Below are 15,849 nucleotides of genomic sequence, written 5' to 3' on the forward strand. Positions count from 1 at the left end.
TTTCAAAATTTCAGTACACTGGTTTAAAGTCAAAGAATTAGTACTTGATTCATAGATTTTTCCAAGCCAGCATTTTACAAATGCATAGAGATATTTCAAGTTATGGAATATTGAGTTATTGATCATGGTGAGGCTTTACATGTCCATTCCTCTCTCCCTCCCTCTCTCTCTCTCTCTCTCTTTTTCTTTGTATTTTGAGTGAATTGATAAAATTATTATGATTATATTGTCCAAGATGTTCCTATCTTTTGCATGTGATTTCCATCCTATGTATCATTCATTCAATGCAAGGTATTTGTTTGTATGTACATCTCAAGTTCAAACTTTCAGCTGTTCTCCCACTGCAACCACACTCTTTCCCAGCAACCAAGTCCATTAAACTGATTGAGAGAAAAAGAGAACAATCACAAGCTCCTGAGGCAGCCCTGAAGCAATGGGTGGGTTCCAGCCAGTCTTACAACCAATTCATACCCGGAAAGCTCCAATGGACTGAAAAAATAGGGGAATGAAACAGATCTGATTTTTATGATCAATTAAGTGCTTTGACTAATCAGTGCCGTACTGATAAATTTAGGTGAGTGAAGTAAGAGTTCCAGGAGAAAATAGAATCAGGTTGGGGAAAGCGATTGGTAGCAAGTCAGATTATTCTTTGAACAGGATTGTATGTTCTTGCAAGATTTGGGATTCTCGAGGTGAAAATTGCTTTCCGTCTTCTTGAGTATTTCCTCTACTTTGTATACCTGTCCGTTGGCTTCGGGGGGCTTGCTTGTCTTGAGAAACGACGGTTGGGGCAGGCCATACTCCCACGATGCAAGAAAACAACATTGCCAGTTGCGAGTGATTCGCTTGAGTAGAACATGCGGAGGGCTATCTTCCCTGTCAACTGACTGTGGGTCTCGAGCCTGATGTCGGACTCTTTCCATCAACGGATGGTTTAAAGAGCTCTCAGTCGGATGATAGGGTAGGATATCCGTGAAGAGATAGGGGGAAATATTTGAAGAGAATAGGTATCATTCCAGACATCTCAGATTACATTTAGCAACATACCATCCGCTCAGGTTGATGAGATGCACTGTTTGTGACATCCCAAATTTGGGCATCCGGTTTGATAATTGATATCCGTGGAATGAATATCTACTTCTAATCTTCGATTGATCCCCAGGAACCTTTTTCCGCCCCCAGGCATTTCGTCCAGATTACCAGGCCGAGCGGAAGAACCGGAAGGCCTGGGCTGGCTTCGTGCAGAATCGCTTTTATATGAGCCACGGGCTAATTTAGCGTCCTCTCTGTTACCTGTGGGTCTGAGATTGGCGGCATACGCACAATAGACGCTCTCAATCTAAAAACGCGGTTGGTACGTACCGTAGTTATACATAGCGTAGATAATAAGGCTTAGAGCAAAGAAATCTCTCGCGAATATGGCGCCTCCTGTTTAATGGCGTCACCAGGCAGTTGCAGTAAGGGTATGGCTCTAAACAAAGCAAACGTTCAGAGCACAGATTTGCCAAAAGCATCTTCTAGGCAAGTAAAGATGGATCAGACTGGCTGCCTGGTGCAAGACCACACGTTCTAAGATATTGAAGGAACAAATTACATGGACGACTTGCTGGGAAGTATGCGCTGTGATTCAAGGGCTTCGATAACTAGTTACAGAGCAGAGTTATGAGGAGCAGTTCGGTGCTTAATAAATAATGCCCTTCTTCGGCGGCAATTGGCGTGGCGGAATTGCCAAGACCAAAAGCGGCTAGGAAAACAGCTAGACCCGAAGCAGCCACAGCAAGCCGTTTTGCGGCCTTTCGACCCAGCTGATCGCCAACATCAACTACCGAAGGCAACGATCCTCCCTCGAAAGTCCTTCTCCGCCAGACATCTGGCCAGCCAGCTTGTCTCCAATTCCAATTTTATTCTGCCTTATGGCGTCCGGTTAGAGGTCGTCTAAGGAATGTCCGCTCTTTGATTCAGCGATCCTTGACGCCCATTGCCGCTCTCTCCGCTACGTCTGTCGGAACCGACCGCTATGCTTAAACCTGTTTTTGTCGCAATTTTTTGCACAGCTTGACGCCAATCCCCTCTTCCTCTCCCCCGCCACCCACGATGGACGACAGCCATATACTTGGAGAGGACTTACCTCTTCCTCCAGGGCGCCTGTTTGAGCGCTTAGCGCAATTACCCGGCTACATCTGGCACCAGAATCTCAGACCTTTCCGTTCCTCCTATGATCATTGGCACGTTACAGGCGTGAGACTTGCTTCGGATGCAGATGTGCCCATTTTAACTCCTTCCTCCTCCTCACGATCGAAAGAGTCCACATTGACCTCTGCGCACACCTCCCCCCGGATCGAAAACAGATCATCCTACTCTCGAAATAATTGGCGAAGTAGCCTCAGCGAATCAAGTAGCGATATTTCCTCCTCTCGCAACGATCCGGATGCCTCATGGGTACCCGTAGTGGCTCGCGTTTCGAGCCATGTTATAAGGCTGGAACGCGAGTTCCATATACTGAAATCAATTATCCAGATATCAGATCCCGAATGCAAACACACGGTCCGCCCCATCGACATTATTCGCCTCGCCCCTCAGCCTGGCGATCCCGGTCCCTTGTTGGTTACAATCTACGAATCCCAGGGTCCAAATCAGTTAAAAGAATATGTAGGCTTCGGGCCTATCTTTTTCCAGACGTATGGGGGAGAGGTATTAGCGGAATGCTCATCCCTAGGGGCCCAAGTTCCCATCGCAACGTTTTTGGATTTTGCCATCGGTGCATGCGAATGTCTGGAATTATTGCATTATGGCCTGAAATGCATTCACGGTGAAATCAGACCCGATGCCTTCCATTATAATGCCGAGACAGGCGCAGTGAAACTTTCAAACACGGGAAATGGCGCCAGATCTTTCGATAATGCATTGAGTGAAGGTTGGTCGATCCTAACACGCGATTTCGGCGTGAAAAATAAGTTGCAATTCGTCGCACCGGAACAAACTGGAAGATTACCAACAGAGCCTGATAGTCGCACTGATATATACGCTCTCGGTGTGTTGTTTTGGTCGATGCTTGCGGGACAACCTGCATTCGATGCGAGTGATCCAGTTGAAGTTGTGCAAAATGTGCTCGGCAAAACATTACCTACGGTTTCATCCAAGAGGATGGATGTACCAGATGCAGCCGCCGCCGTTATCCAAAAAATGACCCACAAACAGATCGATGATAGGTACCACACGATTTCTTCAGTGAAGTGGGATCTTCAGCAAATTTCAAGACTACTAGGCGATGGCGATCATGAGGGATTAAAAAATTTCGTCATAGCCCAGCGCGATGTTTCATCGTTTTTTGCCCTGCCAGCGACTATGTTTGGACGGAGAGAAGAACATGAAAAGATCCTTCAAATTATTGACAAAGTCCAAAAACGCCAACAAGCTACTCTTGCCCAAGCTGCGGCGAAGTCAATTCACTCCCTCTATGCTCTCAGTTCAGGCTCTTCCGTGTCTGATAGTCGCGTGGATGGCATTGAAATTGGGGATGGCTCCAGTGACTCTGGATCATACGGTATTGCTGCCATACGGAGCAGTTCTACATCTAGCCCTTACGCTCTTGCGCATTCGTCAACACAAGACTCAAACTGCAGCGCAGATTCTACCTCAAGTCAAAAAACACTACTTCTCTCCAATAGAGTTAAGAGTCCCACCGATTCAAAGAATTCTGGCGATATCAATGATCGCGAAAGTCATTTTGCTTCCAGCCTCAGTAACCAGGGCCAATTCGATTCCCTTGCACCTCTAGGACGGCGAAAGGTGCAGGCAAAGTACCGGCAAAGCGGTCGTTGTGAGGTGATCAGCATATCCGGTGTTGCTGGCCTCGGAAAATCAGATCTTTTAAACCGACTACAACCAGAAATCCGGAAACATGGCTATATCGCAGTTGCTCGCCTCGATCGTTCACGCCGAGTTCCTTTTGAGCCATTTTTTAAAATTCTTGCTAGTCTTCTTCGTCAGATTTTTTCTGAGCGTGACGTTTCTTCTGATTACCACAGCTCAATACGCATGACCCTGCAGCCAATATGGCTATCCCTCCACAAAATCCTTGGCCTACCAGAAAATTTAATCTACCCTGTTGGGACGATGAGCGAGTCCGTGAACTTCTTAAAGACTACTGCTACACCCCTTCAAGTGCTTAAAGAGGAGACAGAGGAATCATTTCATTCCCAAGATGCCCACTTTACCAGTTTAAGCGCGGGTCAGACATTGAATGATTTTTGCCATGGGCCATCATCCAACGCTATGCTCAGATTCGCGGATACTCTTATTGAAACATTGAGGATTATGTCGTTTCAGAAGCTGATATGCGTCGCTTTGGATGATATCCAGTACGCCGATGTGGAAAGCGTGCAGATTTTGCTTGAGATTGTCAGAACTAAAATCCGATGCGTTCTTATGATTACGAGCCGACCAGAAGAAATAAATTCCCCTGAATTAAAAGCGCTTTTCCAGACCGACATGGCCAATGTAACCAGGATCGAACTAAGCCCATTAAATGATGACGAGGTTCACGAATATGTTGCTGCCACGATGCACCAACCTCCTAACAAGAGGCTGCTTCCCCTTTCCGCAGTCGTCCAAGAGAAAAGTCGAGGAATTCCGTTCTACATGCGAATGATCCTTGAGACCTGCTATCAAAAGAACTGCATTTGGTATTCTTGGAGAGACTCAGCCTGGCAGTTCGACTTGGACAGGATATTTACGGAATTTGTGTCCCCTAGCTATGGTGAAGGCCTCGGCACAGATTTCATCGCCAAACGGCTCCAAGAGCTTCCCTCGGAATCCCGCTCGATTCTTTTATGGGCTGCATTGTTAGGCAGTCCATTTTCCTTCACATTAGTTCAGAGGTTGCTCTCCGGAGAGTTTCTGTTCGCCTTGGGTGGAGAACCCCTAGAGGACATTACATGTCCGCACCGGGCACCCTTGACGCAAAGTAAAAGAGGGATGGTTTCAGGACTTCAGCACTTACTCCAAATGTATATTATAATCCCCGGTGAAACTGATGATGAATTTAGGTAAGCTTCTCAAAACGATTCCTTTTCTTTCTTTTCCCCATATATTCGCTTGTCATCTATATGGAAGAGCACTAATTTATTCGTTCGAAATTTAGATTCGCCCACGATCGCTACGCCCAAGCCGTAGCAAGTATGAGAGAGTGCCATAACCAAGAGAAGATGCATTTCATTGCTGCAAAAACCGTGATGAAATACGGTCCAAATGACAGCACTTCATTGTATTCGCGAGCTCAGCATATTCAGTGTGCAGCAAGATTAATCAAGCAGCGAGTTCACGAACGGATCAAATATAGAGATGCGCTGTACTACGCCGCTCGGAGCGCTTTCCAGTCTGGGGCGAAGGCTACCGCGCTAAGCTATTTTCAAGCTTGTCTCTACCTGCTACAGGATGACCCATGGGATAGCAATGCTGAAGATGTTTACTATGAGGAAACACGAGAGCTCCATATTCAAACCGCTGAAATGCTAATATCTAGTGGGAAAAACAAGGAAGCCATGGAACTTCTTGAGGTGGTGTTCAAGCGCGCTCATTCTCCTGTGTGCAAGGCGAGGGCATGGAAATTAAAAAGCAAGATACTCGCCCAAAGAAGCGATATTTCCGGTGCCCTTGAGGCCTTGTTCACAAGCATGGATGAGCTGGGTGTGAAAATCAACAGGCCAAGCTCCTGGGAAGCTTGCGATGAGGCATACGAGAAACTCAGCGCATATCTTAAAGCTGCCGATCTCGATGTCGTTTTCTCTGTACCGCTTAGCCAGGACAAGACGTTGATCACTCTTGGGTCGTTGATGGCCGAAGCTATGTCAGTGTGTGTTTGGGGGGAGCCGTTGACGTTTCTCCAGCTGGGGATTGAAATGATGAATATCTATCTGTTTCGTGGAGCCTTTTCGCAGGTCGCCGTTCTGTGCACATACATATCCATGGTTGCGATGAGCCGATACAAAGATCTTGAACTTGGCGTCAAGCTCAGCGACTCTGCTGTCGATCTCCTAGACCGCTTCGATGAACCCTGGATTCTAGCGCGGGCTGTTACTATCCACAATTATTCCGTTAATCATATGAGGGTACCCATGTCAACGACATTACCACGCCTCGAAAGTGCTATGGAAGCTGCGTTTTTGCTGGGTGAACGATACTTGATTCTTATGAATATATCCGCTATGGTATTCACTCGATTTTGTCTAGGCCATGACCTGTCTGAGTTGGAGGCGCTGTGTAATTATGCGCCAGAGGAAATTGGCGATTGGGAAAACGACCCACGTGGCGGGGTCTATATCGTTTCTGTCCGGTAAGGTTCCTCAATTTTTAACTACCACTTCGTTTTCTCTCGTGGGTGAATATGTTGCTGAGTTCTGAGTTTTTAGGCAAGCCGCACGTGCTCTCCAGGGGAAAACATTTATCAACTCTGCGGATCATATACTATCCGACGATCAGCACGACAGCGAGAAGTATATTGCTCTTCCTGGCTTGAACTCCCACGCCCTAAACATGTATCGTGCAATGAGTTTGGTGCCACTGTACTCCTACGGCTACTACGAGAAAGCAGTGGAGATTGGCACTGAAATGACGAAATCGTTGGCCGGCCTCTGGTCCCTCCGTGCTGCTACCCAAACGTATTTTTTCCTTTCATTATCCATGCTTAACCGCCACCTTGATGATCCATCCCGACCTGGCGTCGAAGAGACCATCAACCAGGTTAAAGAGTACAAGAAGGAGGTCGACTTTAAGACCCGCGCTTGCGATGTGAATTACGGTGCGTGGTCATTAATACTCGAAGGCCTGATCTGCGAGGCGTCCGGCAAGTTCCAGAGTGCTCTCATTGCCTTTGAGGCAGCGCTCGATCATGCCCAGCTACACAATTGGCCTCTGGAAGAAGCCCTTGCTCTCGAGCTTCAAGTCGACTTCCTCGTTCGACGTGGCGTTAAACGGGCTGCTAAATTTATGCTGCAGGAAGCAATCGCAGCGTGGAACCGTATCAGCGCGACGGGTAAAGCTAAGCACCTCTCGGAAAAACATGAGTGGCTTTTAAGAGTTGGATCTCCTACATCAAGATCTAATGATGTTGGTTGTCAAACTATTGATTCGATACTCAATGTTCCGAGGACTACGGAGCCAGCGTCTAACTCCATCCATCCACAGCTTGAAGCTGAACGTAAACGAGAATGGTTGGAGGAGAATGAGGAACATGCTGACCAGAGGTCTTTGGATATATCCGGGCTTGGTCTAGGTAAGGCTTCGCAATGCAACCCTTATTCTCGAGATATAGTGAAATTTCTAACCTCGTACATTTTTTATTTTCAGATATTATCGACTTGTCCAGCATACTTGAATTTAGCCAAGTCATGTCCTCTGAATTACACATAGAGAAATTGCTTACCAAAATGGTTGGCATAATACTCGAGTCCTGTAGCGGTTCCGAATTAGCGGTTGTGGTCACGGACTTTGAACCTTATGGTTGGCTAGTTGCTGCGGCTAGCGATCACGAAAATGGAGATGTAGCTTTCGCCGATGGCCTCGCGTTTTCTGAAGTAGAGGACAAAATGGCACAGCAAATCACGCATTATACTCTACGGACGAGGGAACCGGTCCTTGTCCATAATGTCCTCGATGACGAGCGTTTCTCCAACGTCAGTGAAGCCTACGCCGCCCGAAACCCGCATGGGAAATCCGTTATTGCCCTACCTATTATCCAAGCCAACAATCTTCTTGGGGTGATTCACGTTGAGGGTAAACCCAATTCGTTTACTCAACGTAATTTAGTTGTGCTCCGCCTTGTGTGTAATCAAGTTGGAATCTCACTGGCAAACGCTTTCCTTTATCGGAACGCGAGTAAAGTCAGGTAAGTTACTGTAACACAAACACATGCCATTCTTGCCATTCTTGCCAGTTTGCTGACTTTTCCTTCTAGTGCTGCCAACGCCGCCATGGTTGAAGCGCAGAAACGTGCCTTGGCACTCGCCAGGGAAGCGGAACGAAAGTCCAAGGTTGCAGAAGCGGAAGCTAAACATAACGTTAAGCTCAAAGAAGACGCTGCAAAGGCCAAGTCAATATTTCTGGCTAACGTTTCTCATGATTTGCGCACGCCAATGAACGGGGTCATTGGGTTGTCAGAATTACTTAAAAAGACCAGCTTGGACCGAGAGCAGGATGGCTACGTCGAATCGATCCGTGTCTGCGCGGATACGCTATTAACGCTGATTAACGACATTCTCGACTTCTCCAAGCTCGAAGCTGGCAAGATGAAAGTTTCGACAGTTCCCCTCAACCTCAGAGAAACCATAGCGGAGGTTGTTCGCGCCCTTCGTTATACTCACCGTGATTGCGGACTGAAGACTATCGAGGACCTAGATGGTGTTGATCCCAATTTATTGGTTATGGGAGATCCTGTTCGTCTCCACCAGATATTTATGAACCTGCTAAGCAACAGCTACAAGTTCACGCCAAAAGGCTCCGTTACGGTCAAAGCCAAGGTAACTGATGAGGATGAAGGCCGTATTCGTATCACGTGTAAAGTTGCCGATACTGGGATTGGAATTTCCGGAGAACAGTTGGTTCGACTTTTCAGGCCATTCTCCCAGGCTGACAGTTCGACAGCGAGATCATACGGAGGGAGTGGGCTTGGGTTGAGCATCTGCAAAGCAATAATAGAGGATGTGCTTGGTGGCAAAATTTGGCTGCAATCAGAGGAAGGGGTGGGCACGACCGTTACCTTTACACTGGTATTTAACAAAGCCCCGAAGAACGCTGTGGTCAAAATGCCATGGTCTCAAGATGGCACTCAAGAGAAGAAACAGATTCCCATGAGACAGGCAGTCAGGGATCTCAAGTCTCTCGCCCGAAACAGGATCCGCGTCTGCATTGCCGAAGATAACCCAATCAACCAAAAAATTGCAGTGACTTTCGTTAGGAATTTGGGACTAGAGTGCGAGGCGTTTAGCGATGGTCAGCAGGCTGTGGAAGCTCTTAGACGTGCATCTGCAGAAGGAAACCCTTTCCACCTTGTCCTAATGGACGTTCAAATGCCGGTTCTGGACGGATATAATGCTACGCGGAGGATTCGTGAGGATTTGGACCCGTGCGTCAACGATGTTCTCGTAATAGCCATGACCGCCAGTGCTATTGAAGGGGATCGCGAAAAATGCATCGACGCCGGCATGAACAATTACCTCGCTAAACCCGTCAGGTCTGATGTACTGAAAAGGATGCTTGATCAGTATCTAGCACCTTCGATGGAGTCCGAGCTCCCGAGATGGGGATGTCGACGGCGCCGGGCACGCTCGACTGCGGCTGCTTCTGGTCCTTCTCCCGTTGAAGAGGAACCGCAAACCAACATCGTTCCTGAATTTGAATCCAAAACCTCCATTAAGGGAAAGCCTGGGGATCTATATGCGTTTATGCCGAACGGCTCGAAACCGCCCGACAGCCCTCCCGCGGGTGCCTCCTTCAGCGCCGCACAGACTACTTCTCCTGATGCTGCTGCTGCTGCCGCTGCTGATACCATATCAAGCACTCACACCAATACGAGTGGGAATGGAGAGAGCTCCGCACTTGTGGAGCCGTCTAAATAACGATCGCTTCTGACGGCAAACATTCAACTGGCGCTGTGCTAGACATGTCTCCCCCCGCTCCGATCGGTTTATACCTATTTTTTCTTTTTTCTTTTATCTTCTTTTTCTTCTTCGTGTCTAAAAAGAACTCAGGGATGGGTTCTAGTAAATATTTAGAATTTCTGCATTTCCCCCAGTTTCTGCCCGTTTAGCTTCTTCACTTATGGATGGATGGATGGGTGGATGTTCTTGCCCTTTATAATTATCTCCCTTCTTTTTGTTGGAGCCTTGGTTTCTGTTTAATTTTGTTTCATTTGTACACATTTTGTCACTTTTTCTTTTACGACAAGCAACGTCCGATGATAACGATATGATAAAACCAACTGCATGGCAAAGGGGGCTTACCACCGCATATATGGAATGGGAATGAAGGAAATATACCAAAATACTGGCATTTTATGTCTTTTCTTTCCTTTTCTTTTCTTTTTCTTTTCTTTTCTTTTTTTTCTTCTTCCTTATTTTCAATTCTTTGTCCTTTTTGCACGTATGTATATATCTCGAGTGACATTATCTTTTTTCAATTTCCCCCGTTTTCTCCCTTTCAACCCCCGATTTATTTTACTCCTCTTGACTCTTCTCCACGGCACATATAATGTTTCTATAGTGTTACCATAAAAATGGGGCAATGCTGGTTCACTGTGTTATCTAGGTTCTGTTTTTTTATTATTTATTTATTATTATTATTATTATTGTATAGTCCCCTAAAATGGTGACCAGTGATAGAATTTGGTGAATGGAAATCTCCTTATATGAGGACCGAAAAGTTTTGATTTCCACACTTACAACTGTATACTAAGTTCTAGAGATGTGCATTTCCCCTTATTTACAGGTTTAATGAATAAAATAAGGTGAAGCACTCGTTCTTCACACAGCCCTCCTGCCAAACACCCTGAACCTCTTGACCCCTCCATCTGGCACCATTGTCAACATAACATGGCTAAACGCCTTCCCTCCAACTTCACTACCCAACAATCCCCCTTCAAACACATGTTCCAAATCCGCCTTGCACGGCTGATCTCCCCGTACAACCTCCACCCACCCTTCATCATCAAACTTTGGATCCTGTCCCTCCTTAACATCCTTCTTCAGGAACCCATGCACCCTAACCGCCCTTGGGAAGTTTCCTCGGAAGTCCTTCGTATCAACCACGACCTTCTCTATCGTCCCTACCAACCCGAGCTTAACAACCGCCCAGTCTACATGGCCCGGTGTCCGCGAACGAGCAGTTTCCCAACCGTCACCCATATGCTCCCCACGGCCGGGAAGTAAGGTATTCGATGCGGGGGTGAAATGTTGGTTACTAGCAGAAACAACAAGACCTCCCATCAGCGCTGAGGAGAGCTCCTCCAACTCCGTCGTCGCAGATCCTTCCGCCGACGCTACTATCGCCTTGGGCGCCGGTGCAGGGCCCGGCACGGCATGCCCATATAACCTAACCCGCGCAAACCCCCCATCAGGATACATCCTGACGCGTACATGAGTAATTGGGTCCGAGGGGCGAGATAGCAACCAGCCTTGGCGCCGCGAAGGCCCGCACGGCTGCTTGGGCAGAATAGTCGTCCAGCCGTTAAAAGTAGGCTTGACGACCTCGGCGTCCCCGGCCTCCGCACCGTCCCGTTTATCAATGTGAGTACCCTCGACAAGAACACTCTCGCCGTAATTGCCGTAGAAATGCGCCGTGTCGATTTCCACGCCAACGACGACACCGCTGCCGACGCCTAACTTGATTACGGCCCAGTCAAATTCTTCCGGGTTGTGGCGGCGCGTTTCCCAGCCGTCGTACCAGGCTCCTGTGTGTACGAAGACGCCAGGGCGGTGGATTGGCGGGGTTGGGGTGAGGAGGTTTGAGGCTGCGGCGAAGTACTCGTCGGAACAGGCGAGGATGGTGGCGTTTAGAGAGGAGGAGACGAGGTTTGTAGTTGTTGAGGAGAAGGTCTTGTCGATATCGGCAGCGGTGGTGAGGGGGGTTATAGTTTTATCTTTGTGGGTTTCCATCTTGATTGGTATTTTTTATCTACTTTTGTTTCTGATTCTCCTTTGTCTTCGCTTTTTTCTTTTTTTATTCTTCTTCTTTTTGATTTTTGGTTGAAATATTAGATAAGGATTGATTAAAGAAAATTGAGAGAATGAGGGCGGGCAGATGCGGGGCAAGTGGATAACTACTCCGAAGCCTTTAAATATTATTTATTATATAGTTTATACAATTGCCCACGTTGATTGATAGATAGATATATATGGACGCGAGGAAGCTGGCCTGCTTTATACATCTCAAACAGGGAAAACAAGGGGCGGCACCGAGCGGGTAGTACGAGGGAATTGGATGCAAAGAGTATATTTCCTCATATCTTGTTACGTACAAATTCAATTGGAATGCGGAGGTCGCCGACGAATTGTGGTCGAAGTTGGGCTTGAAGCCATTTTCCTGTTGCAACCATTCCCCCACGCGAACAACCACTGCAACTCGCACATGGAGTCCAAAAGAGAATTGCCCGAAAAAGGGTCTATTCGCGGATGGCAGAGCAGTCTTCAGACACTTTAGTTACACTAAAATTCGGTTTTAATATTACCGCTTGGGGAGAGTCTTGATCATTTACACTAACTACTACTCTACTAATATAATAAATATTAAAGTCTTCAGCATCACTTGGCGCAAGCCGGTAACTAATTACACTATATATATGAATCATATTGATGTCATCGCCCACTATCGGGTCACTAGCGGTCTCTAGCGGGTCACTTGCAACTTAGCTAGACCAGTGGCCCCAGAGTTGATGCTTAACTAGTTGCAGGTTCAGGCAAGTCGAACAAACCTTGGAAGAGGCCTTCGTCGTTCACAGTCTCGGCCAATCGTGAGCTGGCCAATTGCGCAAGTGCTGATTCTCGCTTCAAGGTCAACTCAATATTGAGTCTTGCCCGTCTCACCTCACACCCCGCCATTGTTCATAACCACCTTCAACAACAATAGTTGATAAAAAGCATCTGTCGTCTGGAAGAGAATCAGAGAGTCTTCCGTAACCGTCTCATTCAGATACGGTTTTTTCTTGTGTTTGCTGTTTAGCAGCATCATAAACATTATATCGTGCATTACATACATATCATGGCCTCTGCAACCGGGATCCCAGAACAGAGCCCCGTAGCTATCGGCGGGAACGATGAGCAGGAGCCTCTGCTGGGCAGGCCAGGAGATGTCAGCCAGAAGGAAGGCCAGGCGCTGGTGACAAATTTGGTCACAGGTAAGTGATCCAGCAGCGAAACATAGCTATTGACGTTAATCATATAGAGTACGCTGATAATGTCCACACAGGCTCGGCAACTATTGCCCAAGCGGGTATTTGGATAGTGAGTACATGATGATACGGGATATATCACGACAACGTGCCAGAAAACAACCCGTACTCTAACTAGACATTGCGATATCCAGCTTGCCGCTCTCGTCTGGAATGGCGTCTTCTCCCACGAGCTCATATTCTTCTCCCCGCACCCGGTAAGCAAGCACTCGCCATCTTACCTCCTTCGAGCCATCTATATATCCTACGACTTACAGCCTCTAAAATAATAAAAATAATTAACTCCAGCTCCTCAACTCCGCCGCCATTCTCCTAACAACCCAAGCCATCCTCATCCTCCAGCCAACCCACACCCCCGCTCAAAAGCGCAGCGGCACCCTCGCCCATTTCGGCCTCCTCGCCGTCGCCAACCTCTGCTTCGTCTCCGCCCTCATCATCATCGAAATAAACAAAGCCCCGCACCCCGAGTACCGCCTCCACTCCGTGCACGGCATCATGGGCCTCATCACCTACATCTTCATCTTCCTGCAGGCGCTTGTGGGCGCCGCACAGTATTTCTACCCCACGTTTGCCTTCGGGAGTGTGGACAATGGCAAAAAGATCTACAAGTATCACCGGGTCAGTGGATACGTGCTGCTTGTGTTGGAGCTGGCGACGGTGGCGGCAGCGACCCAGACAGATTATAATATGACTACGTTACACATTAAGCTGTGGGCGGTGTTGGTGGCCGCCGTTCTGGTGCTGGCAGGGGTTGGGGCCAGGATTAAGAAGCAGAAGATGAAGATTTTTTAGCTGGAGAGGTAATGTGGTTAGGGTTAGGGTTAACTAGGGGAGTGGAGTGGAGTGGAGTGGAGTGGAGTGGGGTGTATGCTAGTATATGAATATGGGAGAGCCGCCGGTGAGACATACATAACCTATTCTTCTTTTAGTGTTTTTCTTTTGGCATCGACCTCTATTTGGTTGAATTGGGTTTCTCAAGTTGGAATATATAATACTACGGATCCGTGGTGAGTTTGGGGAAATGATTGCTCACCTTTTCCATTTCTTGATATATCTGTTCCGGATCTCTCCTTCTGCTACAGTTCGGTGTCGCCGGAGCGTTTCTTGGGATATGCACTAGGGACTTTTCTGATTCATTCTCACTCTGCTGAGCATTTAGCTGAATGTGATCCGGGGAATCGACTGATATAACTTATTTATCTTTTTATATAATATTTCGGATCTCAGTTTCCTGGAGTTTTGTGAGGTCGTCGATTAGTTTGCTTAGTTAAAATAATGATTGAGGAAATAACAGCTTTGTTTATACATTTTCAATCTTCTGAAAATAAGTTGCATTGACTTGATAATGCTGTTTTCTATGAACTAAAAGCTCTCATTTAATGTCTTTCATGAAAATCTTCTCAAAATTTATAATGAAAATAAATAAAATACAGAGCTTGTCTGCTTCAGTGCTCTGACTGTATATACCCATCTGCTCCTTCAACGCACGATAATACGCAGAGCGCCCTCTACCCGATCACATTTCCTGTGTCTCGCACCTCCTCAGCAGCTCATTATCTCCAAGTTTCATCTCTGTATCTCTAGCAGAGAGCTGGTGGGTGGTCGGGAATCGTTGAAGCGTGATCGCAGAGCTAGCCGCCATCATCATTCAGAAATGAAAGACAAACAAGCTTTAGCTTTCAGCGATCAGCTAAGAAAGGGACGGAATCTTTGGAAGCGCTCACTTCCCTTTGTTTTGAAGTAGAGCTGAATGAAGCCTGGAAGCTTGCCCTTGTGCCAAATCTCAAGTTGAGCTGGAGCGGGGTGCGCGGGGTTCTCAGGCTCATGCACTCATTCTGTTTGTGGAGGAGATTGATTACATCCATGAAAAGTCGAACTAGGAAAAGTAGCCGTAGTAGTAACTGTAGGATAGTTGAAGGTTGTGTATTGATAGATCTATCTACAAGAACATAATATAGTGGTGGGTCACGTGATCTAGTGGGATCGCTAACCGCAACGGCCGTAAGGGCCAACACCCCCTCTCGAGATAACAAGAATCACATACAAAAACACCCAAACCACCAAGATAGTCTGTCAAAATCAAATACAAATGTAAAATTAAACATTTTCAACTTTTATATCTGTAAGACCTAGTAAAATCATGAATTGTATAAATATCACAGTGTTTAGAGATTTAGTAAGTTCATCTGTTATTATCTGAGTAATGAAAATATATTCTAAATTAATAATTCTCTGATTCAACTGTTAATATGAAAAATGAAAATATATATCAATGTGTTTACTTCAGACTGTAATGACTGTCATCTTTGTAAGATCTATGATATTCTTATTATCAGTGAGAATCTGTATCAGAGATATAGTAATAAAGTCAAGCTTAATCATGAGATTCTGAATTTATATTATCTTATAAACTGTCTTACTAAAAGCTATATATTCAGTCTCATTAAAACTTAGAGATATATAAGATTACTTTACTAAATGTTATAAAATCAGACTGTCTGTAAGCTTAAAAATATAGCTGAATATTAATTTTCTATTATTATTTAAGAGATCAGCTCAATCAGAATCTGAGTAGCTGAAGAGTAGATAGAAATCATCAGAGAAATCAGAGAAAATGAAAAGATTAATAGAAATAAATCTCTTATACAGACTGTATCTGTAGAAAATACTCAGATTTATAATCTCTTTTAAATAATGTATAATATATAATAGAGTCTTTCAATATTGAGATGTTAAATCAGTATTTTATTAAGTGAGTAGTAAGATAGTATAAGTAATATTAGAATGTGTTTTAACTGTAAGATATTACAAGTAACTTATATTATATTAATATCACTGAGTTGTGAAATCAGTCTCTTTCTCAAATATAGAGAAATTATTAATACAGAATTTATTCTTCATTGATATTC

At 45.9% G+C, this 15,849-nt stretch overlaps 4 protein-coding genes across 4 annotated transcripts; 2 read left to right on the forward strand and 2 right to left on the reverse strand.

The window, feature by feature from the left end:
* Nucleotides 1–163: 163 nt before the first annotated feature.
* On the reverse strand, nucleotides 164–1,632 carry BDCG_16270 (uncharacterized protein). Its single transcript, XM_045425519.1, has 2 exons — nucleotides 1,363–1,632; nucleotides 164–1,286 (listed from the first exon to the last, which is right to left on the reverse strand). Exon 2 carries the CDS (start codon nucleotides 921–923, stop codon nucleotides 609–611), a length of 315 nt encoding a protein of 104 aa, XP_045279420.1. The 5' UTR covers nucleotides 924–1,286; nucleotides 1,363–1,632; the 3' UTR covers nucleotides 164–608.
* A 162-nt stretch (nucleotides 1,633–1,794) lies between these two features.
* BDCG_01067 (sensor histidine kinase/response regulator) lies at nucleotides 1,795–11,563 on the forward strand. Its single transcript, XM_045416575.1, has 5 exons — nucleotides 1,795–5,048; nucleotides 5,144–6,334; nucleotides 6,411–7,273; nucleotides 7,348–7,885; nucleotides 7,955–11,563. The coding sequence occupies exons 1-5, from the start codon at nucleotides 2,095–2,097 to the stop codon at nucleotides 9,612–9,614; spliced, it is 7,206 nt and encodes a 2,401-aa protein (XP_045272275.1). The 5' UTR covers nucleotides 1,795–2,094; the 3' UTR covers nucleotides 9,615–11,563.
* BDCG_01068 (allantoicase) lies at nucleotides 10,210–12,277 on the reverse strand. The gene has a single exon (XM_045416576.1). It carries the CDS (start codon nucleotides 11,646–11,648, stop codon nucleotides 10,518–10,520), a length of 1,131 nt encoding a protein of 376 aa, XP_045272276.1. The 5' UTR covers nucleotides 11,649–12,277; the 3' UTR covers nucleotides 10,210–10,517.
* Nucleotides 12,278–12,384: 107 nt separating this feature from the next.
* On the forward strand, nucleotides 12,385–14,393 carry BDCG_01069 (cytochrome b561). The gene is made up of 4 exons (XM_045416577.1): nucleotides 12,385–12,886; nucleotides 12,958–12,992; nucleotides 13,075–13,137; nucleotides 13,229–14,393. The coding sequence occupies exons 1-4, from the start codon at nucleotides 12,751–12,753 to the stop codon at nucleotides 13,730–13,732; spliced, it is 738 nt and encodes a 245-aa protein (XP_045272277.1). The 5' UTR covers nucleotides 12,385–12,750; the 3' UTR covers nucleotides 13,733–14,393.
* The last annotated feature ends 1,456 nt before the right edge of the window (nucleotides 14,394–15,849 follow it).

Source organism: Blastomyces dermatitidis (genome assembly GCF_000003525.1).
Source record: "Blastomyces dermatitidis ER-3 genomic scaffold supercont1.1, whole genome shotgun sequence".
NCBI lineage: Eukaryota > Fungi > Ascomycota > Eurotiomycetes > Onygenales > Ajellomycetaceae > Blastomyces > Blastomyces dermatitidis.

Excerpts from the sequence above, each read along its gene's own strand:
- BDCG_16270 (XM_045425519.1), bottom strand. The coding sequence starts at position 923 with ATGGAAAGAGTCCGACATCAGGCTCGAGACCCACAGTCAGTTGACAGG.
- BDCG_01068 (XM_045416576.1), bottom strand. The coding sequence starts at position 11,648 with ATGGAAACCCACAAAGATAAAACTATAACCCCCCTCACCACCGCTGCC.
- BDCG_01067 (XM_045416575.1), top strand. The coding sequence starts at position 2,095 with ATGGACGACAGCCATATACTTGGAGAGGACTTACCTCTTCCTCCAGGG. Across the intron at positions 5,049-5,143 it reads GAAACTGATGATGAATTTAG|ATTCGCCCACGATCGCTACG; the intron begins GTAAGCTTCTCA and ends TTCGAAATTTAG. Across the intron at positions 7,274-7,347 it reads TATATCCGGGCTTGGTCTAG|ATATTATCGACTTGTCCAGC; the intron begins GTAAGGCTTCGC and ends TTTTATTTTCAG.
- BDCG_01069 (XM_045416577.1), top strand. The coding sequence starts at position 12,751 with ATGGCCTCTGCAACCGGGATCCCAGAACAGAGCCCCGTAGCTATCGGC. Across the intron at positions 12,993-13,074 it reads CCCAAGCGGGTATTTGGATA|CTTGCCGCTCTCGTCTGGAA; the intron begins GTGAGTACATGA and ends TGCGATATCCAG. Across the intron at positions 13,138-13,228 it reads TATTCTTCTCCCCGCACCCG|CTCCTCAACTCCGCCGCCAT; the intron begins GTAAGCAAGCAC and ends AATTAACTCCAG.